General features: G+C 42.2%; 1 protein-coding gene across 1 annotated transcript in view; it reads right to left on the bottom strand.

Annotated features, from left to right (window-relative positions):
* Window positions 1-25,189, bottom strand: part of MOCOS (molybdenum cofactor sulfurase) — a 403,086-nt gene that overhangs the window by 342,702 nt on the left and 35,195 nt on the right. The window contains exons 2-3 of the mRNA XM_073332641.2: window positions 12,722-12,811; window positions 7,951-8,017 (exon numbers count right to left, since the gene is read on the bottom strand). Coding sequence (XP_073188742.1) covers window positions 7,951-8,017; window positions 12,722-12,811 — 157 coding nt within the window. The remainder of the gene's footprint in view (window positions 1-7,950; window positions 8,018-12,721; window positions 12,812-25,189) is intronic.

The following is a 25,189-nucleotide window of genomic DNA, read 5'->3' as shown; positions in this document are numbered from 1 at the left end:
CCAGACACTTGATTCAAACAGGACAAAGATAGGTCAGCACAAATATCTCCCACATTAATGGGTCTGGGGTCCAGCATGCAAAGCCTCGGCATTGCATTCCGGATCTTGAGTTTAGCGCTTTTGAGCATCTTTGGTTCTGTCACTGTTGTGCATTGCTAAACAATGCTGTCATAAATCTTTATAGTCCGAAACCATAAACAAATAGACTGCCAGGTTTTTTAAGCAAGTAGAACATGGGTGTTTGGTGGCTTTAGAATCTCTCCTACCACAATATGGGCACTGATTTATGTGCCTTCAGGAAAAAACTCAATGTAAATCCACAGAGATCACTTTATAAACTTCAAAATGAATGATCAGAGAAAGCTAAAATTACCTTTAAAAAAGGCAAAGGAAATTAAATACAGAGAGAATAGCAGGATGGCTGAGAAATGGCAGTGTTAAACTAGACACTGTTGGATGAACTGTGAACAGATTACAAGCAGGAGTTTTCATAAAGATTTCATGATGGGCACATCTTACTCTGAAATGGGCTTACCTTTTAAAAAAGGAATTCTAAATATTAGAAACATATTACTCAGCTGAAGAATCTCCCATAAGACCAGTCATAACACATTTTTCCTCCTGCTCCGAAACACAAACAAAAAATCTAGATACATTCAAAAATTAGACCCCGAAACACTAAATTCTTAACTGGTTATTAACCCTCACAAAAAAAAAGCAGCAATTATGGGCACAGATGTTGCCCAACTCTATACACATCTTTCATGCTCCTACATCCTATCATGGCTCAGATTGCTTCTTGAAGGAATTCTTCCTTTTCATTACTTGCAGCAATCATAACACAAGAAACAGTATCCTTAAAGCAGCTCAGAAACTTGAATCACTGAACTGTGTAGCAGGATAAAAGTCAGGATTTCTTCCAGATTGATTGGGCATAATAAAAAGGAGAGGTTTTTCTTAAGTCAAAAGAAAATTCTATATGACTGGCAACAATCTGCAAAGTTCCATGAAGTTTTTACTGACACATTTGCGGTGCATTTTCAAGCCACACATGAAAGCCAATGCATTTTACTCTAAAGAACTAGTTGCTCTGTACAACAGAGCATCAGATCAATCAAATGATTTTTCCTTTCAAGAAGATGTAGGAGTTACCTCTGTCTGTAGAAGTGCTCTTTTTGCTCAGTTTGGCGCTCAAATCAATCTCATCCACTTTACAGATCATCTCTTCAACATTATTCTGGTATGACACTAAAACAAAAGCATTCTGCAGAGAAAAGCAAATGCTTTGGCTTCCAGCAATTTCTAACGATTCTGCCCCATGCCCTCCCGCCAAAAGCATAACACCAATTCAGTAAACTATGTGCTGCAATCCATTCTGGACTATACAAACTTATCTAATCTTTGAACCGAAGATCTAACCTATATTGTTCCTCTGCTTTCCTCCAGTTATCTGAGATGTCCCTGTGTCATTCCCCTTTGCTTTTATAAACACATGCTGCCTTTTCTGGAATCCAGAGCAAGTCAATCAAGTTAGATGTTCAATCAAACCTGGTTTTTAATGCAGTCAATAGCACCCCTTCTGTTACTGTATCTTCAACAGCATCACCCAGACTTGCATGATTCTTCTGATCTGGCTTTGCTGAAAATTGGCAGACCATGATCCCTGCACATCATTGGGCTCTCCGTTTCTCACCTCATCCCCAATTAGTTTACCACTCCCAATTTTGTCTTATCTTTATCCATCATCAACACTCATCCATTCTTCTGAGCCTACGAAATGTATTTGTTTCTCTCTTGCAGAATTTTAATCACCTCAACCTGTAACTTCTGTGTTTCTCAATTCAATAGGTCTTCTCTGGTCTGTACATTTTTTAAACTCTGTTGCTACTTTGGCCCAGCAATATTATAGCAGATTTGTGGCTTTTCTTCAAATGCAAGAGAAGAACTGAAGGTCATAGGCCCATCTCTCTCATTCAGAACTTGAGTTAAAAACATTTACTTTGTTCTAGGGAACAATTTAGAAATCCATCCAGGTAAAGCTTGACTTCACTGCCACAGAGGCAGTTCCTTCATCAGAGGGGGTGTCAATCTGGCTTGACTGTTGCAGTCTGGATTCTAGAAAAGGCAGAATAGGTTATAACTGCACCTGTGTCCCCTTTCTGGTCTCTTAGAGCACATCCCTTTAGGTGTAAGGCCCCATGGTTTTATCAATCCCATGATTCTCCCACTCTTAAACCTGGCACTAGGGTATAGTACCTTATGTATCAACCATGCTTACCAAACAGGGCTGGCCAGGTTTGAGCACCCGCAATTCTTCCCTGTGGCAATCTGTGACCAGTGGTGTATACAGGAACCCCAAACCACCTTCTTAAGCTATTGTTTATTGTGCAGTAGGAACAAAGCTTTTAGAGAAAAAAAGATTTTAAACACAACAGCCTACACAAGTCTCTCTTCCCTAAAGGATTACCATCCTGTGTGGTAATGTAGGCAGGCCTAACTTCTTCATATACTTCCCAGCAGGAACCCTGGGTCTCACTATATTTCCCCTGAACAACTGCCCCACTCTTTAAAGAGACTCACTCTTTAAAGTACTGATGTTCTCTTCTTCATTCCCTGGCCTTGGCCTTTCTGGTCAAAACCAGTTTTTAGTTTGGCTGGAGCAAGAGGTAAAAATCAAAGCTAATCATGGTCTCTTAAGTGATTGCGGAGGCATCTTGAAGCATTTTTTTCCTTCTTGCTCATTGTCCCCCAACAGCACACATTAAACTAAATTATATTCATACAGTAAACCTCCCACTACCCAGGTCAACATACAGAATTCATAAATCATGAAGGTACCTCCAAGTCCATCACAGAGGTAATCAGACTCAAAATTCCAAATTGAGATTTCCCTCCCCCTCCCCCCCCCCCAATACTGAATTACATGCTTCACCTAGTCTTCTTACCTATAAGCCTCAGAGGAAGTAGAAGGGTGGTCACAATTACTTCCTGGTTGGTCCTTACATTCATATTCATGGGCACATTAAATACACACACACACAAAAATGTAGAGCACAATCCTGTACACCTTATGTAAATAAATCTCTGGTTATAATCAATGGGAGATTTGTCTGAATAAAGCCATTAAAAAGAAACAACCCTGTGTGTTGCAGAATGTTATCAGGTGCAGCCTCCAGATTTTATAATATTTTACATATTTAACTGATTTTTTAACACATTTAGCATTTCAGATTATGTAACTGGGATTTCTTAGCATGCCAACACAGAAACATTATGAATGTTTAGATGTTATTTATTGCAGTCTCTTTATAGGGAGTGCAGATGCCATAAAGCTTGCTAGCAGTGAGAAAACAGATAAGTAGGAGCTTTAGAACATAACGTTAACAGTTAATGAATTTATCACCAGAGATGAGAGTCCAGAAGCTGACCTAACAAAGTGGAATAAAAAGGTGTTTCAATGGCTCTTACGTTGCAAGTGAATGTAATTCCAAGCATAATGGGTTGGTCTGCCAATTTATTCCTGTAGAATGGTACCTATAGGCCTGCCTGCAAATTTTTACTAGCCAGTTCAGTATTTGCCACAATGAGCAGTCCCTAAAGGAATGAACCACAAAGACAAGTGTTGGCAAAACTGAGGCCCAAATCTTCAAAAGTTATTTAGGCACTTAACTCCCATGGGAATTCCTCTTTTGTATTTAGAAAAAAAAGTGTTTCAGCAAATAGGTGAAAGGCTGTATGCTGGAGGGAAAATTGAAAGTGGTGCTTTGTTGAACAGAATGGTTTACATCACCATTTTGTTGTCATTCAATGTGTTATGGAACATTAATTCAGGTCATGGGTTCAGTCTATATGGGCACAATGGCTTTTTCCCCCCCCACTCTCCTACGTGCATGCTACATTTCCCAGACCTGAAGAAGAGCTCTGTGTAAGCTCAAAAGCTGGTCTCAGCAAAAGAAGTTGGTTGTCCAATGAAAGATATTACCTCACCTACCTTGTCCCTCTACTATCCTGGGACCAACACAGCTATGACAACAGTGCATAAGACATCTCCATGCACACTTGAGATTGTGCCTTCTGTGCTTGACTGATATTGGATATATGAACCCTGCAGAAAAATGAGCACCTCCCTCACCCACAAAATTATCAGGCCCTTCCCCAAAACTGTTTTTTCCTCTAATTATCCTGTATTGCTAAGGACATCAAAATGTACCCTAGTGACAGTCATCATACTGACTTCAGCTTCTATTGGTTTGACTTTTGACATTAGTGTTGAGTTGAATATGCACAGCCTTAAATGCGCAAAGCTTGCAAGTGGCTAATTCAGCAGGGCTGGGATAAAGAAGAAAACCCCTCCAGATGGAAGAATTTCAGGTGTTTCTGCTCTCTTAAGTGGAAACAACTCACTGAGGAGCATGGAACCTTTAGCTCTTTAAACGTGTAGCATTTCTCCTTACTGAAAAATAGAAGTGCTGTTACTTCAGTATGGCCAGCTGGACCGAAGGCAGCAGCATTAGCTAAAGAAAGACTTTTATAAACCCAGTATTGTAAAAGAATTGAGTCACCCTGATTTCTAAACAGGGTTTCCATGCAGCTGTGCACCATTAGGAAGGGCAGAATGTAGTGCTCAGATTTCACTCATCCATACAGTCTCCAGTTAGTGACATTTAGAAAGGACAAATCAATACTAAGAAGATACTGGGTCTGTTTCTTACTGCGTATGAAAGGTCAAGCAATTTCCATGTATGTAACCATTCCAACATTGCTGTTTTTTGACACAGAAATTGCTTAGCCCTGGAGAACTATGGTAGAGAAAGATTTCTGATCTTGTGTATCATATTCCAGAAACCACAATAACTATTCTTAAAAGTAAGTCTGGCACTGAAACTCACCATTTATTTGATTAAATAATGTATGCTATCCATACAGGGTAGCAAACTAAAGCTCTGCATGTTACTAAGTGGTTTATTGAAATACATGAGAAGAAAATTATCCAAAAAATGTAAGACTATTTTCTGGGCAAAACCCAATAATACTTAACTGTATATATTGCTACAGAGGCACAACCATTTTCATAATAATGAATTTTACTCCTATTTCACATTTTCAATTAATATTCCCAGGCAAGAGAAATTATTCATCTCCTGTAGTTTCTTTAGACCTATAAAAAGGTTACTGAGTTCTTTTCAGCATATCTGGAGAGAAAGCGGTCATGAAAAGTACATTGGTCTAGTTCTGGACCCAAAACTTGTTCCCCTTTAACTCAATTGCAAAAACCCCATTGACTTCAATCAGAGCAGGATCAGGACCATTCTCTGGATCACACCCCATTCTGTACTATTTATTGTCTTGGAGATAAATAGGAGATCCAAGTTTGGTGTTGAAACCTTTGCTGGGGAAATTTCTTGATTTCCCCCCCACTATATTTAAATTCCTGACCTCTACTTGTGTTTTTTTAATCTTCCAGTCAGGCCTTTGATTGCACAAACTGTCATAGTCCCATTGAATTCAATGATATGTCAACTTACATCAGCTGATGATTTGACCCTATATTTTAATACATTATATAGATATAGAAAAATTAACATCCTCTCATGCAGTTGTCTGATTTAATGACTAGAGAACAGTGATGCAATGTCTGAGATCGCAAGTTCAAGATTTGAAAGAGCAACTGTTTTAAAATATTCAGAAAGCAAACATTTTCATATGCCTGCGTGAGAAACAAATACTCTAACAACTAACTAAAAACAATGTAACAACTGTTAAACTTGTAACCTCAGGTATTTATACAGCACCAGAGGTGTGAATTACAGTCACACTCTTTAGCCTTCACGAAAGAAACTGGAGCAATGGTATTTCCATATCATGGATGAACAGAAAGGCGCATGCTTCCAATGCACAAGGTATCAGCTAAGTACAGTAAGGAACTTTTAGCATTTATTTAAGGCTGTTGTGAGATAACTATTGTAGCATCATTAGCTAGGTGTCTGTTTGCAATATTGTCACTTAGTATATCGAGCAATGTTTCCCAAACTTGGGGCACTGCTTGTCCAGGGAAAGCCCCTGGCAGGCCGGGCCAGTTTGTTTACCTGCCGCGTCCGCAGGTTTGGCCGATCACAGCTCCCACTGGCTGCGGTTTACCGCTGCAGGCCAATGGGGCTGCGGAAAGCAGTACGGGGGTGTGTGTCCTGTTAATGTAAAACATAAAAGCTTAATTTCTGTTTTAATATAGTTGCTTGGATCCTCTGTCAGAGAGAAAAAACCCATCTAAAATGGCTGCCCCATTGTGGTTATGTCAGAATATTGTGACCTTTTCTAAAAGCCATTTTCTAAGTAGAGTTTCTGCTCAAATAGATTTAAAAGTAAACAGAAAAGGAGTACTTGTGGCACCTTAGAGACTAACCAATTTATTTGAGCATGAGCTTTCGTGAGCTACAGCTCACTTCATCGGATGCATACCGTGGAAACTGCAGAAGACATTATATATACACACTGAGACCATGAAACAAGCAAACAAGCATTTAAAAAAAAAAAAAAAATCTAAATCTGCCAGCTGGACCTTTTCCTCTATTGAGGAAATAGAAGATGGCGGTGGTGATGCAGAATACAGATGCCTGCCTCATCATCTTGTCACATTGCAACAAATCAAAATCAAGCAATGTCATGAAAGTAGAGATTTTTTTAAAAAAATATATTTTATTGCTTTTTTGATAGCTGATTTACAGAGGGTTTTTTTTTTTTGGACTCTTTTCCTGAACCTTTATGAATAAGCTGTTTTGATGATTGTGCTTTTCAAACTTTTATTGGAAAATAGACTGTTAGAAAGTTGACCATTAACTGGCTGACAAAGCCTATTAGATATAGTCTAGTACATATCTGCATGGGGGCAGAAGAGCACAGGCTGTTTTTACTCAGATGCTTCCATGACCCAAATCCTGCTTTCCTTAATTTCTGAAAATTTAGCTTTTGCTTATACCTGCAACAGCCTCTGTCCAATGGGGTTCAGGATTACAATCTCTTCAGGACAGATTGTATCATTTTATACTTTTGTAAATCTCCATTATGAGATCAAAGAGCAAAAGGATAAGTTACAGATTTTGTTGATTCAGAATTAGAACACTTTCAAAAATCACAATGGTATGGCTTTATGGATTTGAATTCTGTAAAGTGCTTTGGGATATACTGTGGTTTATAAGAGGTTGTACAAAATAAGGGCCAAGACCACTATGCTTTGGGCAAACAGTGCATTAAAGACAAAGGCCCAGAGCATACTGTTATACTATGAAAGTGTTTTTATACTTAGCTACCTACATAAATTTAATTTTATAGTTGCCAGTGCCACCAATTAAAACCAATGGCTGACTAAACTAATCCCAGCTTCCTTCTATTTTGGTAAATTAATGGCTAAGAGAAAATTCTTAGCCTATCTATTTCAGAATTATTTGGAGATGGGGATGGTCTTATATTTGAGCTCCCGCTCTAAACCAGAACAAAAAGCACTTAGTATCTCAGTCTCCATTTAATATTCTTTGTTCTCCCTAAAACTAAGGCTATTTTAAGTAATTTAGTAATTTCTGTAAAGTAATGTACAAATTCCTGTAGTCCATTAGGTCATTTTTAGAATGCCTCCGGCATTTGAACCCTCACACCATCTTGTTAATCACTACCTCCAGAACAGGGTTAACGTTTCATCCCTAACATCCTAATGCAACTGCAGGCTCGGGCTCCATTATCATGTAATTACATAAATACAGGTGTGATACTGAGAGGTGGGGGGGGAAGCATTGGTGATCCCCTAATCCCTCCAACATGAGCCTGACCAATGCTTCATGGAACTTTGGAACTAGATGTACTATCACATGCAACAAACGATACACCAAAATGACTAACTCCAAGGAATAATCCAAACAGTACATTGGAAATCAAAATGCTAAATAAAATAGATTATTCTACCTGTATCGGACATGCTCAATAGTGTCATACGTCAGCTTGCTGCTGATGCTCTGACTATGAGGGTTGCCTAGGAGACAGACATAGATGTCAATCATTAATCAGTTTTGTTAATATTTTTCTCTTTATCAAAGTACTAGACCAAGCCAGTGAAAAGATGACAAAAAGTTAATATTTCAGTGTTGCCCTGAAGCTCCTGAGAGTAGTTAGTCAAGAGGAGAGAAATAACAGAAGAAAGCAATTATGACAGACCTTGAAACTTCAGCTGGCAGATATTAGTAATTGATCTAATTGTAAGAGAGTTCCATTAGAAGGAAGTTACAGCTGTACTATTCTGCTAGGAGGAAGCTATAGAGAATGCGTGTGTAATACACACACGTACGTTAACAAGCAAATAACAGAGGGTTAAAAGGTATGGTATGTTGAAGTGACAGCCAATTAATTTTTGGAAGGGTTTAAAAAAAAAAAAGATCTATCCTATGTTTTAAATGGGAAAGATTTTTGTGGTTTGACTGCAGGTCCTAGTGTATATCCACTCCATCACAAAATTATCAGCCAGCTTCACACTATTCAAAACAAACTTGCAAGGTCTGTTCAGAAGTTAAAACATGGGCAATAAGCTTTCACTGAAGTTAGTGTGGTAGATTGAGAAAGTATGTGGACCTGAAGGCAAGCACATCACTCTTTCATGTTAATAAGCACTTACATTCACCTAATGACTAAACATTTGAGAAATAAAATTAAAAAACAAAGTTAAATTGTTAGATCCATATAATTTTTGCAGTAAAAGGGCATGGCCTTAGCTATTTTACATAGTTTCTAAAAAAATATCACTGAGTTTTAGTGTTGCAGGGATTAGAGTATAGAGACTTTAAACAGAATACAATTCTAGCTTAGAGTGAAGTTTCATTGTGAAAATGGACTATAAAATAGGTTCCTTGGGCTCTCGTAGTTGTTGTATCTAATTTAGAAGTAACTATCCTCCCCCCCAGCTTTCAGCAACTTGTGGTCCTTTAGACCTGTGAATAATCACCAAAAAATAAGATCTGCAACCAAGGTCTACCCTTACTTACGTGGGTGTCTTAATACTGTCCTTTACACCTGTGTCACCCAGCAGCACTAAATGAGGTTGCATGAGTAACAGGGGAGAGAAACTGGCCCTGTAATTGAAATTTAATCAATTTTGATTAAAGGGGGAAAATATTAGGATTTAGTTCATTCTTCCATAACAACTGCAGATCCGATAAACTTCTGGTTTAAGCAGTTAGTCTAATGCTCATGCATGTGAAGTAACTCACTAATTTAACAGACTTTTTAAAATTTATATATCAAATTTCAGCTCAAGGTTATTTGAAATAGTTGAGATTAGACAAATATTAGGCTTTATAATGGGTATGGTGACTGAACATTAATTTTTATCACTAATATGCACTTGAATAAAAAAAATTCTGAAATAAAAGCACATTGCTAAGATCAAATCAACTTATACTATTGTAATACTCATTCATAGGTCTACATTTCAAGCTAAAGACTCTACACGAAGAACTATTTCTAAGTCTTGGTGTAACTTAGCTGCATTCTAAATTCTGTTCTCTGCTTCCCTGTCATGGCAATGGAGAGGGAGAAGAAGCAGTTGTGTACAAAATGAGCACCAGCCAGAATCCATCTGTGGCACACAGGCAAGTCCAGCCCTAGACCAAATGGCACCCCAGGCAAGGAATGTCTTCAGTGCCCCCACTGCATTTGTTAAACTTTTGACTATCTTTCTTACATTTGTAGCCCATACCATGATTTTGATGCTCGATTTGCATGCATGATTTATCCCGGTCATAGAAAATGATAAATTTGCACACTGGGATCTGTAAATCATGCCATATGTAAGCAAATCAAATTCAATTTCCTCTAAACTTACAAAAAAATTTTAATTTTAAGAACGGAAGTATACTAACATCAAGAAATTGGTGTGCACCAACATTGGGTGGACCAGTATTAAAGTAGGTGACAGTCTTAGAATGTTAACCCTAGTCCTTTTGTTCAAAGGGTCGCTTTTCTCCCCTTTGCCCTCACAAACTGAAGCTCAGTGTCAGAGATCCCAAGACTGGCCAATTGCACTTTCAAGTGATGTCTGTCTCTCATTGGCCATTGTCAATTGATATGTTTTAATGAGCCTGAGCTTCTAAAAGGTGCTCTCACCATTCACGACTGACCTGCAACATGAGAAGAATTCACAAAGCTATCCACACATTAGGAAGTGTCCTTCAGCTCATGAATGAATTTGAGAACTTGGACTAGAGAGTGCTTCCCATATTATAAAATGTGATTAATGTTGTTCAGTTCAACATACAGGTCTTTAGCATTGACGTCTGAACATCCCCCATGTGTCAGCGCCCAGTGGAGTTCTGTACAATTGTTCAAGAATGTTTTCCTGTCCACCAGCAGCTTACTAAGGTCATCGTACCAAAAAAAAAAAAAAAAAAAAAAAGACAGGTCTTTTCATGGTGCTTCAATTCTTCAGATCTTTGATGGACACTTGAGTAGTGTCAATAAGAGCAAAAAGACCTCCCTCTTGAATTTTTCTTCTAAGCTTTCCATCACCTCATCTCTGCTCTCGTAACCAAATCTCAGGAATACGAGTTTCCTTGAAGATAAGCTCAACTCCTAAGTTTTCCGCCATTTCTTTGTCAGCAGTAATGACATCTTCAAATTTGTTGTCTCTATGGGCCACAACGAAATCAAGGTAGCTTCTCATCAAAGTAGTAGCAGTTGCGATGTCCATTGACTGAGTTTGTAATGCTTTGCTTACAATATTTACTTGGGAAAAAAGAGGTTGTGCCAAACCACAATTGAGACCAGAAACATGAAGTTAATGATCTGGTTTGCCAGGCTTTGCACCACACGTCAAATTCTGGCCTCAGCTTTACTCGACTGCACCAGTTCCATTAGGGCATCATAAACCTCAGTCACTTGGTGCCTTACACTGTCCATGTATCTCTCCCAGAGTGTGTCACTTAGTGGCTTCACAGTCAGATTTGTAACATTATTGATGAGGATCTTACTCCTGAGAGTTGATGCTGAAAATAGGACGTATATCCTTTGCAGTACTCCTAAGAGACAGAATGAATCTAAAGAAGATGATGCCGCCATGTTGAGGGAATGGCAGCCACAAGGCAGAAAGAAAGCTCTTGGATTCAGTGCAAGGATCCTTGCCTGGATGCCACTGTTTCTTCCCTTCACGTTTATGCCATTGTCGTAACCTTGGCTACAGCAGTCTAGAGATTTTATTTTATTCTCATTCAAAACATGAATATATCTGAAACGTACTTAGAATATTCGATTTTTCCTTTTGTTGCTAACAAAAACAGCACCCTGAGCCGGATGCCCCCCAAGCCTAGCACCCCAGGCAGTCACCTGGGTCGCCTGTCCCTAAATCCAACCCTGCACACAGGTGACCTCAGTATTACACCCCACAAATATGTTGATGTGTCCCTTGCCTTAAAGGCTATGGCTTTCTGGTTAAATGATAATGGCTAGTTCCCAAGCCAGCAATCATGTGCTCAGAGCTGCAGGGAGCACATACCAGAAACAAAGCGTCCACCCAAGATGAGGCCACTCACTTTCTGGCAGCCCAGTTCCTGCCCATGCAAGTCCTTAAACTGCTGAGATACCCACAAAGAGGACTGACTTGCCTCCCTCTGCACATGAAACAGGACAAAAAACCTGTGTCTAGAGGACCCCTCTGCATGTCTGGACAAAATGGCATGGAGAGTTTATGTGCCTTTCTCAGGGTTACTCAGTGAGTTAGTGACAGAGCTGGGACCAAAGTCAAGGTAAGACTAACTGATGTAGCAATTTCCTACAATATCCTTGGAAGACCTCACTGAATTAAGTGTAAGTATCTTTGGGGTCCATTATATTAAATGAATGGTTTATGTATTATTGTGAGCCTGGACTGTATGTCACCTCTCAAGGAGGGAGATAAATGTGAGATCTGGGGGTTCAAAGGATGATATAGAAGAAAGTGCCAGACAAGAATGGACTTTTTAGAACAAAAAGTATAAAGTGGTTTGTCTGAGGAACATGTAGGGGGAGGTCAATGGAAATTCCATGTGTGTGTGTGTGGGGGGGTGTAAACCGTATGCCAAAACCCAGCCTTTTGAAGCTGGATCAGCAGGCCACTGTCTGCTGATCACCTGTTACATGAGGCCAAGATCAAAGGCCCAAGCCATATAAAGGAAAGAGTGAACTATTCATTGTTGTTTTAGTTCTGAATCTGAGACAGTTATGAACTCCTAACCACAGGGAAAACCCAGTTGTGGGTTTTGAAGGGATGACACCTACCAAAACCTGAAGTTGGAATGGGGGTGATGTTGGGCAAGCTTTTAGCATGCATGTTCTTTTATTGTTTTTAAGGTTCTCTGTAATGCTTTCACCTTGAGGTGTGTGGTAATTTATAACTTTGGCAATTCCACTGTTCATAGCCTCTTGAGAGAAAGCAAAACAGATGCTGGCATGTTTAGGTGATCTGGCTTGCTGGGAATATCATAATGTAGAGAGGGAACTGTGCAGTATGGGAAAAAACCCTGCCAGGAAGGAGTGAGACGTATGTCTCTGACCAATAGAGGTGATGGTTGAGGAGGTGCAGTTGTCCCAAACTATGACAAAGACCATCATATTTGTCACTTGATCACTGCAGTATATAGAATGTAAATACTCTTGCAGTAACAGGAAACACTGTAAATGATGTTAGCCTATGAGAAAGTTGCTTGGTACTTACCATAAATATTTTTACTGAGATCATCAGTAAACTCCTTAAGAAGACTGTGTGGAAAAAGTGCTGTACCTGCATGGTCAAGGTAGGTCATTCCTAAGATAAAAATGTACAATATATTAGCTTCTTAATATTAAATCCTAACCTCCCATACAGACTAGATTTACCAATGTGAAGCACAAAAGTCACTTGAGCAAATTTAAAAGCTACAGTATATACCATGGCAAGTCCATTTTGTCCATAAGCTCATGGGAATGGCTTTATTTCTCTAAGGAGTTTGTGTCGCAGCCATCACTAAGTGCTTTCCCAGTAAGTTTTTAGCTCATAATCAGCAAAATACAGGAGGGCTTGTCTACACTTACAGCACTGCAGAAGTGATGTAGCTGTGCCGCTTAGTGAAGATGGGAGAGCTTCAGCGTAAGTACCCCACCTCCCTGAGAGGCATTAGTTATGTCGACGGGAGAAGCCGTCCTGTCGACATAGCGCTGTCTACACTGCGAGTTCGGTTGTTATAACTGCATCACTCAGGAATGTGGATTTTCCACACCCCTGAGTGACGTAGTTATACCAACATAAGTTTGTAGTGTAGACGAGGAAGGCAGGTACTCCACATGTAAAGAGATGATCAAAACTTTGTATATTTTGAAATTAAAGTAACCTATTTTAACACCATTTCTTTTCTTTTAAAGATACTTCAATCAAACTCTTTGGGGGCAGGGATTATTTTTTTGTTTTGTGTTTATATGGCGCACACACACACTAATGTTGCCCCAAGTCTTACTGACTAATCAGTCTCAAGAATTAGTAAGGCCTGAGCAGTGTGCATGGGAAAGTTTGAAGCTTCCTTAACCTCAAATACAAGAACTTAAGTTTCAACGTATTTAAATATTTCTTTCCATTTTGTTGCACTTAAGTCTCAGTTCATTTTTAAATTTTTGAAAGAAAAGCTTATTCTAATGAAAAAGAAAAATCTAACTGGACACTAAGGTCTTTTCTTGTTTAGCCATTTCTGCTTTCTTAATCTTTGGCAATTCTCCCATTTTTTTAGAGTGTCTCAGGACCATTGCTAGTCTTTCATTTCACGTCATGTAAATATTTCAACCTATTTCAAGTTTTAATAATGGTGAATATGATTAAGATTAGCATTTAGTAAGTATTTTAAAAGCTCTTCCCTTTCCACAAGGATTTAAGGCTCAGTTAAGCTCTTAACTAGAATCCTTGACACTCGAAAAAAATATATATTACTATGGTGCTAAAACAGTAACTTGGTAGGTGAAGATGTGAGATACTTTCAATTATAAAACTAATCTGGACACCCTTTATCCCTCTAACTTTCTGCTTCAAATTTCTCATGCTTAATCCCTAGCCAAAAAGTTTTTTTTTTTTATTTGAATTTAGTCAGGAAAAGGGGTTTGAAGAGCTCCAGGGAAAAAAAAAAAAAAAAAAAACACACACACACACCCTTCTTGTTTTTTTACTTCTGAAAAGCCTTCTAGCTTCCCGCCTCCCTTCTTTGCCCCCAAAAAGCATCTCAGTTATTTTCTGGACTAAAATCAAAAGATAGTTACTAACTGACACAGAGATATAGAAAAAGTGGCATATGAATTTGGAAGCCAGGATATTTTAATACCTCATCTTTTGATGAGGTTTCTACTTTTCCCCCCAAGATGATGTATAAAAATATCCATTCTTTCTACCTAAAAATCACTTAAAACAGGAAAGATGTTCATCACTTCCAAGCCTGTTGCAATAGTATACAATAGATTTTAGGATGTCAAATGGCTGCTGTCCCAGGCGCTTTTTCCTTTTTCCCCGGGGGGCTCAAACTGTGCTTCACCCTAAGGCCCTGCCCACACTCCACCCCCTCCCCGAAGGCCCCACTCTAGCTCCACCTCTTCCTGCGCCCACTCCACCCCTCCCTGAGGCTCCTGTCCACCCTCCCCTCAGCTCCTTTCTGAGCCGCTAAACAGCTGTTTGGCAGTGGCACCACTTCTCATCAGCTGTCAGGTGAGAACAGCAGTGCTCCCACATCAGCTGATGAGTGGGGGTGGGGGAACTGCTGTGGCTGGTGGGTGCTGAGCACCCACTATTTTTTCCCCATTGGATGTTCCAGCCCCAGAAAAACCGAAGGTGTCGGGGCCTATGGCTGCTGTTTTGTCCCAAAATATGGCTGTATTTCTGTGGCAGATAGAATGAAAGATAATACATGAAGTCAAGGTCTGCCCCTAGATACCTACACCCAACCCTTGGGTTATCTTGATGTTAACTGGAATAGGATATACATATTTGTTAGGAAAAATGACCCACAGTTTGCAAAACACTGAGAATGCTCACATTGACAGGAGTATTTATGAATATACAAATATTACCATAACTATATATTATGCAGAGAACAACAAGAGGTCTATTGAAATCAGCCTCTTAGGACACTAGTAAACAAGGGATGCTGCTGACAAGAGGAAGAACCTACCCTGTGCAGAACAGAAATAACACTCAAAATTACATTACAAGAGGTTCCTTGGATAAAGTGCCCAGAAACGAGTATTTAAGCTTGTTTCATTCTGTGTCTAAATATGGCAGCTGAAATCCTCTCTCCATTAAAATCAATGGCAAAATGCCTTTGACTTCAAAGGAGCCCAGGGTTTCACCCCAGAATGCATTCTGGGAAAAGTTTACAGGAAGTTCACTTGAGATCAACAAATTACTAACTGTTAAACATTCTCCCTTTTTATCTTTAATGTTTGCTGATTAATTGAAGACAGTAAACAGCGTTTAATATTCAATCTTAACTGACTGAAAGGAGGAGTTTATGTAAATGGAGATTGCATTCAACAAGTGACTAGTATCTTTAGAGGAAAATAAAATCGTATCTTTTCATTTCAATAGACTTGTTTATTTCTAAACCGAAACATTAGTCCCACATGCATAAGATATTTTATTTGCACTTTTCCCCTTTAACAACATTTTCTATTTTAACTTTATTTAATAAACTCGTTAACCAAACCGATGTGTTAGTACAAACTGGATAATTTAGATCCCCTTTAATTCTCTGTGGTACACAGCATACCATCTGTCAACAGTGTAGATTTGTATTATTTATTAAAAGCATCAGTTGAAAGAAAATTAATATATGTATTGAGGCCCTCTGTTTTACTTGGGTGGATGGGAATTTAATACCATATTGAATATAACTGACATGAAAACTACCGTCTCTTGAAGGTGAGTGAGGTAATTTCTTTTATTGGACCAACATTTGTTCATGAGGGAGACAAGCTTTTGAGCTTATGCAGAGTTCTTCAGGTCTGAGAAAACACTGCATATTTTAAAGTGTAATTTATGTCTGTTTCAGAAATGATTTGATCTTTTGATGAAATCTACATCCCAGATCAGTGGTTCTCAAAGCCGGTCCGCTTACTCAGGGAAAGCCCCAGCAGGCCGGACGGGTTTGTTTACCTGCCATGTCCGCAGGTTCGGCTGATTGCGGCTCCTGCTGGCCGCAGTTTGATGCTCCAGACCAATGGAGGCTGCAAGAAGGGCGGCCAGCATGTCCCTTTGCTTGCGCTGCTTCCCGCAGCCCCCATTGGCCTGGAGCAGTGAACTGCAGCCAGTGGGAGCCACGATCAGCTGAACCTGCGGACGCTGCAGTAAACAAACTAGTCTGGCCTGCCAGGGGCTTTCCCTGAACAAGCGGCGGACTGGCTTTGAGAACCACTGTCCTAGGTGTCTGTCCAAAAGGATTAATTTTTAGCTACCAGTTCTGGGAAGGTGGTTAAGAAATGTTTATTTAGATAGTAAAATGCCTACATTTAAATATACCTGCAAAATAATTCTGTATATGAGTTCTTTGAAACAGTTTCTATTGCTTATCTACTCTCTTCATGTAGTGGAGTTAATCTCTCTCAATAAAGCATGGGTTATTTTCCTGTTGTCCCTCCCAACTCTTCATATTATTTAAAATACAACCACCACACACATAGCCTTCATCGGGGTCAGCTCCAGCCTCTTCCTGGTTGGGGGGGGAGAGGAGTTGGGCTAGACAGAAAATTAGGGGGCTGTGCTATACATCTTGTGGGCACACATACTTATTGTTAAAAAATATACACACACCCTTAAACACTGGTTTTATCTATATTAACCTCAAATGGAGAATAAAAATTATATACAGACAGATCGGTTTTCAACTTTATGTATGACAGCTCAGTGCTGCAACATTTATTTACAGAAAATCAACAGGGAAAAAGGCCAATAACTAATAAACAAATGCAAGCTACTGGGGAAAAAAATGGGTTAAATAGCTAATTACTTTAAATTGGATAATATATTGTATTATATTTTAAAATTAACCATTTGCACATGGCAGAGATAGATATTTGGAAGATTTGGCGACTCAGCCATAATATAACAACTCACACTGTGGTCAATATGGAGCAAGGGCCCAGTGCTAGACAGGGTTAACTGATCCCAGATGCAGTTGGAGGTGTTACAGTGCTCTGTCCTTCATCCTTAGCAGCAGCTGGAGGAGGCAGGGGGGAGGGAAGGGGGATGGATGCTAGGTCTTTGCGGCTCCTGAGCCCCAGCCAGTTTGCTAATTTAAGCGCCCTCAGCCTGGGCTGGAGCATGTGCAGCTGCAGTATGCCCGTGGCAGGGAGCCGCATGCTGGGGATGTGAACCAGGCGGGGAGGAAGCAGAGGTGTCATTTCAGATTCTGTTGGGATGAAGAACTTTAACTGTGATTTAGGCACCTGAAAACTAGATTTGTTTTGGCAGGTAACTTAGAAGTTAGCTGACAGGAGCACCATATCTAATTCTTATATAAAGGACAAAATTATATAAAAACACCAATTAAAGTCATATTTTAAGTTTATATACAAGTTTAGAACAATCAGGAGACAATACAGCAAGATATGACCAATCCCAAGCCATGAGGTATCAGTTCTGGAGCCTTAATACAGACATCAGAAACAAAATTTGATTTGTGCTTGAAAAAGCAGGACTTCAAATCAAGCCAGGATGCCTTTCAGGAAGACATTACCTGATGTATTATCTCTGGTGAGAACATTTTAGAATGACAGTCTGCAGGTACTCTTGCTTTACAAAGCTTTTGTTCTTGCTGTTTATTAAGATTAACATATGATTACTTAGTTAATAGTGCACACCTAATTATTGCTGCTTTGGTAATATCAAGCCTTTTTCCACTCATCCCTTCCCTTGGCAACCATAAATTCCTGGCCTGTGACTACTGCTTTCAGAAATCCTCCTCTATTTGTCCACTAAACATGGCTGCCCCAAGTTCTACCCATTATAATAGCCAAAGTGGATTTCCATAAAGTCTACATGGTTATTACCATAGAACTGTCCAGCCATTATGCAAATTCTTGCAGTCCAATTGTTGAATCATTGTCTGCCAATTAGATTATTGGGAAATGTGCAATGGAGAAAGAGCATAGTTATAGGCAGTACCAGCATCCTGAATTTTGATTGGCTGATACAATTTTTACTCATTACACACATGCACACACACCCTGGATCAGAGAGTATTTAAAAGACAAACATTAACCAAAAACAGCATGAAGCAGACAATATAAAAATACTAAACTGAATGTAAAACAAAGCAGCATCAATAGAAACAGGTAGGTAGGGGAAGGACTCTTCTACAGGGACTGAAAATTAGAAGAGGAAACAGTGACACAGAAGCATATTTAATATATTAAAGTGGGGAAGGAGGGCTGAGGCAGATTTCACTATGTGGCTAGGCAGGCTGGACATAAGGTACCAGCAGAGCAGCGGGGAACAGCAGGAGTTTGCCTGGGATTGGTGAGTATCTGAGTGTGTGTGTTTGCTAAGTGAGTATCCGAGTGTGTGTGTGTGTGTGTTTGCTGGGAGGGCAGTTTGAAAGCCTGAGCGAGTGCCTGATTGGGTGGTAGCCTGCAGGGGGCGGGTATTGGGGGCGTCTGTTTCAAGGAAGCCTGGCTGTTTAAAAATAGCCAGAGCTCCGCGGACCAGCAGAGCGGCGGGGGACCAGCAGGAGTTTGCCTGGGGTGAGCCCAGTGAGGCTTACATCTTGCCAGCTTCTCTGAGGAAGCTCATATTAGGAAGGCGATATGGAGGGGGGGGGGGTGTTCAGCTATTGTGACCTGCACTGGATGTGCCATGTTTGTTTTTCTTCCACTGTACAGACAAAGTCACTTCTGTCCTAAGTGCAAGCTAATATCCATACTGGAAGGAAGACTGAAGGTCTGAAGCAACAGATATCAACCCTGTGTTGCATATGAGAATCTGAGGATTTCCTGGACAAAAGTCAGGATATGCTTTTACAGGCACAAAGCTCTAAAGATTTAGAGCAGGTTGCACAGTGGATTCAAGAGGCCAGTGAAGAAGCTTGGCAACATGTGACCTCCAGAAGAAGGGGGACTGTCCGGGTACCAGCAACACAGACACAGGTAAGTAACCGTTTTCATGTTCTCTCCACAGGTACCACTGCGGAGTGTGGACCAGATGATACGTCTGGGGGGAGAAAGCAGAAGGAGACTCTGCTGGTTGGAAGGCATGAGATGCACTGTCCTAAGGTTGGGGGTTCCACGACCACCACTCCCAAGAGAAGGAGGTGGGTGGTGGTGGTGGTCGGGGACTCTCTCCTCAGGGGCACTGAGTCATCTATCTACCACCCTGACCGGGAAAACAGAGAAGTTTGCTGCTTTCCAGGGGCTAAGATTCGCGATGTGATGGAGAGACTGCAGAAACTCATCAAGACCTCGGATTGCTACCCCTTCCTGCTTCTCCACATGGGCACCAATGATACTGCCAAGAATGACCTTGAGCAGATCACTGTGGACTATGTGGCTCTGAGAAGGATAAAAGGAGTTTGAGGCGCAAGTGGTGTTCTCGTCCATCCTCCCCAGAGAAGGAAACCGGGGTAGGGACTGTCGAATTGTGGAAGTCAACGAATGGCTATGCAGGTGGTGTCAGAGAGAAGGCTTTGGATTCTTTGACCATGGGATGGTGTTTCATGAAGGAGGAGTGCTGGGCAGAGACTGGCTCCACCTAACGAAGAGAGGGAAGAGCATCTTTGTGAGCAGGCTGGCTAACCTAGTGAGGAGGGCTTTAAACTAGGTTCACCGGGGGAAGGAGGAGACCAAAGCCCCGAGGTAAGTGGGCAAGCAGGATACCGGGAGGAAGCACAGGCAGGAATGTCTGTGGGGGGAAGGCTCCTACCTCATACTGAGAATGAGGGGTGATCAGCAGGTTCTCTCAAGTGCCTATATACAAATGCACAAAACCTTGGAAACAAGCAGGGAGAACTGGAGGTCCTGGTGAAGGCAAGGAATTATGACGTGATTGGAATAACAGACTTGGTGGGATAACTCACATGACTGGAGTACTGTCATGGATGAATAAGCTGTTCAGGAAAGACAGGCAGGGCAGAAAAGGTGGGGGAGTAGCACTGTATGTAAGGGAGTAGTATGACTGCTCAGAGCTCCGGTATGAAACTGCAGAAAAACCTGAGTGTCTCTGGATTAAGTTTAGAAGTGTGAGCAACAAGAGTGATGTAGTCGTGGGAGTCTGCTATAGACCACTGGACCAGGGGGATGAGACTTTCTTCTGGCAACTCGCAGAAGCTACTAGATTGCACACCCTGGTTCTCATGGGTGACTTTAATTTTCCTGATATCTGCTGGGATATCACTACAGCGGTGCACAGACAATCCAGGAAGTTTTTGGAAAGCGTAGGGGACAATTTCCTGGTGCAAGTGCTAGAGGAGCCAACTGGGGGAGAGCTTTTCTTGACCTGCTGCTCACAAACCAGGAACAATTAGTAGGGGAAGCAAAAGTGGATGGGAATCTAGGAGGCAGTGACCATGAGTTGGTCGAGTTCAGGATCCTGACACAGGGAAGAAAGGTGAGCAGCAGAATATGGACCCTGGACTTCAGGAAAGCAGACTTCAACTCCCTCAGGGAACTGATTGGTAGGATCCCCTGGGGGAATAACATTAGGGGGAAAGGAGTCCAGGAGAGCTGGCTGTATTTCAAAAAATCCCTATTGAGGTTACAGGGACAAACAATCCCAATGTGTCGAAAGAATAGTAAATACTGCAGGCGACCAGCTTGTCTTAACAATGAAACCTTGCAGATCTTAAGCATAAAAAAGAAGCTTGCAAGATGTAGAAGATTGGACATATGACCAGGGAAGAGCATAAAAATGTTGCTCGGGCATGTAGGAATGAAATCAGGAGGGCCAAATTGCACCTGGAACTGCAGCTAGCAAGAGATGTCAAGAGTAACAAGAAGGGTTTCTTCAGGTATGTTGGCAACAAGAAGAAAGTCAAGGGAAGTGTGGGCCCCTTACTGAATGAGGGAGGCAACCTAGTGACAGAGGATGTGGAAAAAGCTAATGTACTCAATGCTTTTTTGCCTCTGTCTTCACGAACAAGGTCAGCTCCCAGACTGCTGTGCTGGGCAACACAGCGTGGGGAGTAGGTGGCCAGCCCTCTGTGGAGAAAGAAGTGGTTAGGGACTATTTAGAAAAGCTGGACATGCACAAGTCCCTGGGGCCGGATGCGTTGCATCTGAGAGTGCTAAAGGAGTTGGCGGATGTGATTGCAGAGCCATTGGCCATTATCTTTGAAAACTCATGGTGAACGGGGGAAGTCCCGGACTACTGGAAAAAGGCTAATGTAGTGCCAATCTTTAAAAAAGGGAAGGAGGAGAATCCGGGGAACTACAGGCCAGTCAGCCTCACCTCAGTCCCTGGAAAAATCATGGAACAGGTCCTCAAAGAATCAATCCTGAAGCACTTAGAGGAGAGGAAAGTGATCAGGAACAGTCAGCATGGATTCACCAAGAGAAGGTCATGCCTGACTAATCTAATCGCCTTCTATGATGAGATTACTGGTTCTGTGGATGAAGGGAAAGCAGTGGATGTATTGTTTCTTGACTTTAGCAAAGCTTTTGACATGGTCTCCCACAGTATTCTTGTCAGCAAGTTAAAGAAGTATGGGCTGGATGAATGCACTATAAGGTGGGTAGAAAGTTGGCTAGATTGTGGGGCTCAATGGGTAGTGGTCAATGGCTCCATGTCTGGATGGCAGCTGATATCAAGTGGAGTGCCCCAAGGGTCGGTCCTGGGGCCGGTTTTGTTCAATATCTTCATAAGTGATCTGGAGGATGGCGTGGATTGCACTCTCAGCAAATTTGCTGATGATACTAAACTAGGAGGAGTGGTAGATACGGTGGCAGGTACGGATAGGATACAGAGGGACCTAGACAAATTGGAGGATTGGGCCAAAAGAAATCTGATGAGGTTCAACAAGGATAAGTGCAGGGTCCTGCATTTAGGACGGAAGAACCCAATGCACAGCTACAGACTAGGGACCGAATGGCTAGGCAGCAGTTCTGTGGAAAAAGGACCTAGGGGTGACAGTGGACGAGAAGCTGGATATGAGTCAACAGTGTGCCCTCGTTGCCAAGAAGGCCAATGGCATTTTGGGATGTATAGGTAGGGGAATAGCCAGCAGATCGAGGGATGTGATCGTTCCCCTCTATTTGACATTGGTGAGGCCTCATCTGGAGTACTGTTTCCAGTTTTGAGCCCCACACTACAAGAAGGATGTGGATAAATTGGAGAGAGTCCAGCGAAGGGCAACAAAAATGATTAGGGGTCTGGAACACATGACTTATGAGGAGAGGCTGAGGGAACTGGGATTGTTTAGTCTGCAGAAGAGAAGAATGAGGGGGGATTTGATAGCTGCTTTCAACTACCTGAGAGGTGGTTCCAGAGAGGATGGTTCTAGACTATTCTCAGTGGTAGAAGAGGACAGGACAAGGAGTAATGGTCTCAAGTTGCAGTGGGGGAGGTTTAGGTTGGATATTAGGAAAAACTTTTTCACTAGGAGGGTGGTGAAACACTGGAATGTGTTACCTAGGGAGGTGGTAGAATCTCCTTCCTTAGAGGTTTAAAGTCAGGCTTGACAAAGCCCTGGCTGGGATGATTTAATTGGGGATTGGTCCTGCTTTGAGCAGGGGGTTGGACTAGATGACCTCCTGAGGTCCCTTCCAACTCTGAAGTTCTATGATTCTACTCTTAGCACAGGCAGCAGTGGGTAAGCTAGTAGACTGGGGCTCCTAGATAGCTAGGAAGGGGGAGGAGAGGAGGGAGAGTGGTAAGCATGACAGCCTTTGGGTGCAACCCGTGAAAGGACTTAGGCATTGAAATTCTGAGCATCATGGCCCCTAGCAAAACACAGGATCCACAAAGCTGAGGTAGGTGCCTGAACTCCCTATACAATGCATGAGGAGAGAGATGCACCTTAGAGCGTGTGACCCAACATGCTAGGCAGCTTCCCACCTCAGCAAGTCAACAGGAAATAGTGATGTGGTAAAGCCCTGCCCTTTTCTCAAAAATAGGCAACTAAGGCCAGGCTGCAAGGAGGTGTTGAGCTCTGCTAGCGCTACATGAACAGGAACCCTGCTCCTGGCTTTGGTGGTTCTGTAGTTTCTTCTCACAGCGAATTAGGTGTTTGCCTTTCTCCACAGAAAATGGCAGGAGAAAGAGGTAGGGGTGCTTACCTGATAGCATCTATCCTAATGGTGAGAGCACTTGCCTATGGTCTGAGAGATGTTTGATTCCCCCCCCCCCACCCTCTCTTTAAAAAGGAAGGGCCAAAGAGAAGGAATGACTCTGTAGTCCTGTGGGTCGGGCACCCATCTGAGGTGAGGAAGACCCTGGGCCAAGTCCCCCTGCTCCAATCACTCTTTCATTTGTCCACAGTAGAACAGCTTCAACAGGAGGGATTGGGGGAGCCCCAAATTAGAATATCCCTAGATAGTTAGAGCACTCTGATAGGTGGGAGACCTCTTCCAATCCTCCCCCACTAGGAGGGAGAGTGAATCGAAGCTGTCTCTCACATCCCAAGTGAGTGGTCTAACCGCTAGGCTAAAAGTTATAGGGTGGGCAGCACCATCCCCACTGCCTCCTCCTGACAGCTTTTCAATGGAGCCTGATCTGGAAGCCATGCTCTGGATCAGGTGTCTCCCATGACTTAGGTGGCCTAACATCTATCTTCCCTGCTTCATGAATCACTTGCACTTAGGTGAGTAATAGACGCCTGGATGTCTAGAGCGGGGTGGGCAAACTTTTTGGCCCAAGGGTCACATCGGGGTGTGAAATTGTATGTAGGGAAGGCTGTGCCTCCCCAAGCAGCCTGGGCCCTGCCCCCTGACTGCCCCCCTCAGAACCTCCCCACCCATCCAACCCACCCTGCTCTTTGTCCCCTGACTGCACCATCCTGGGACCTCACCCCCTACCCCTAACTGCTCCCTGGGACCCCACCCTGTTTACTCCCCCACGCCCCTGACTGCCTCCCCCAAACCTCTGCCCCATCCAACTGCCCCCAGGGACCTCCTACCCCTTTTCAACCTTCCAGCCACCTTACCATGCTGCTCTGAGCAGCATATCTGGCTGCTGCACTGCCCAGCCGGAGCCAGACATGCTGCTGTGCTGCCCTGCATGAGTGGGCAGCCCTGCCGCCCAGAGCACTAGCTACGCAGGATGGGGGTGGACAGTGGGGGGGGGGGGGGGGGGGAGGAGAAGGGCTGGGGGTTAGTCTCCCCAGCCAGGAACTTAAGGGCCGGGCAGGACAGTCCCACAGGCCGCATGTGGCCTGCTGGCTGTAGTTTGCCCACCTCTGATTTAGAGTGAGGCAGCAGTGCATATGCCCGGGGCAAAAACATAGGTGCCAAGGGACTTTTCACTTTGAAAGTGAGTTGTGGTCTGCAGGGTTTGTCTGTAGTTTTGTGGATTGCAGTGGGGGATTTTGGTGCCTAAAGCTGGGTTTAGATGCCTAAGTAGCTTCATGAATTCCACCTCTAATAAGTGCATCTGCACACATGATGCAGTGCATATTACACACAATGGGAGTGCATATACCCAGATAGCTAAAGATTAGGTGTGATAAGCCATTCATGAAATTGTTTTAATGAGAGGAAAAAACCACACACTACAGCATAAGGCTTGGGATTCACTTTATCTAGATGTACTCTGGGCAAAAGATCTAGCACATACTGTAAACCAATCCTTATCTGTACCTTCAATTCCTTTTAGGCATTGATTTGAACAAAAATATCAAAACCAGAATCTGTTCTCTCAATGTCAACGTGTCTTTTACCTAAAGTCCCACTTGCCCTGCTAGGCAAGGTGCTCCCTCCCCGCCCCGCATTGCCTATGGCAGGGAACTTTTGAAAAGACCACAAAAAACAAGATATTACCTCACCCACCTTGTCTCAAAAAAGAGAGAGATTGACAAGCCATAGATTCTGAAAGCTTGAACAGTTTTTAGGCAGATAAAGGAGACTGTTCCTCAGCATGAGCTTTAATTGCTACAGACTCTGTTAAGTAACTGAGTAGTCCATCTGCTGCCATGGGGCAATTTCTAGGTTCCTTTATAAGTGAATCTACAGAGTTTGTCAATTTTACTGATCA

This window comes from Lepidochelys kempii, chromosome 2 (assembly GCF_965140285.1).
Source record: "Lepidochelys kempii isolate rLepKem1 chromosome 2, rLepKem1.hap1, whole genome shotgun sequence".
Lineage (NCBI taxonomy): Eukaryota > Metazoa > Chordata > Testudines > Cheloniidae > Lepidochelys > Lepidochelys kempii.
This window is presented reverse-complemented; position numbering and strand designations above follow the sequence as displayed.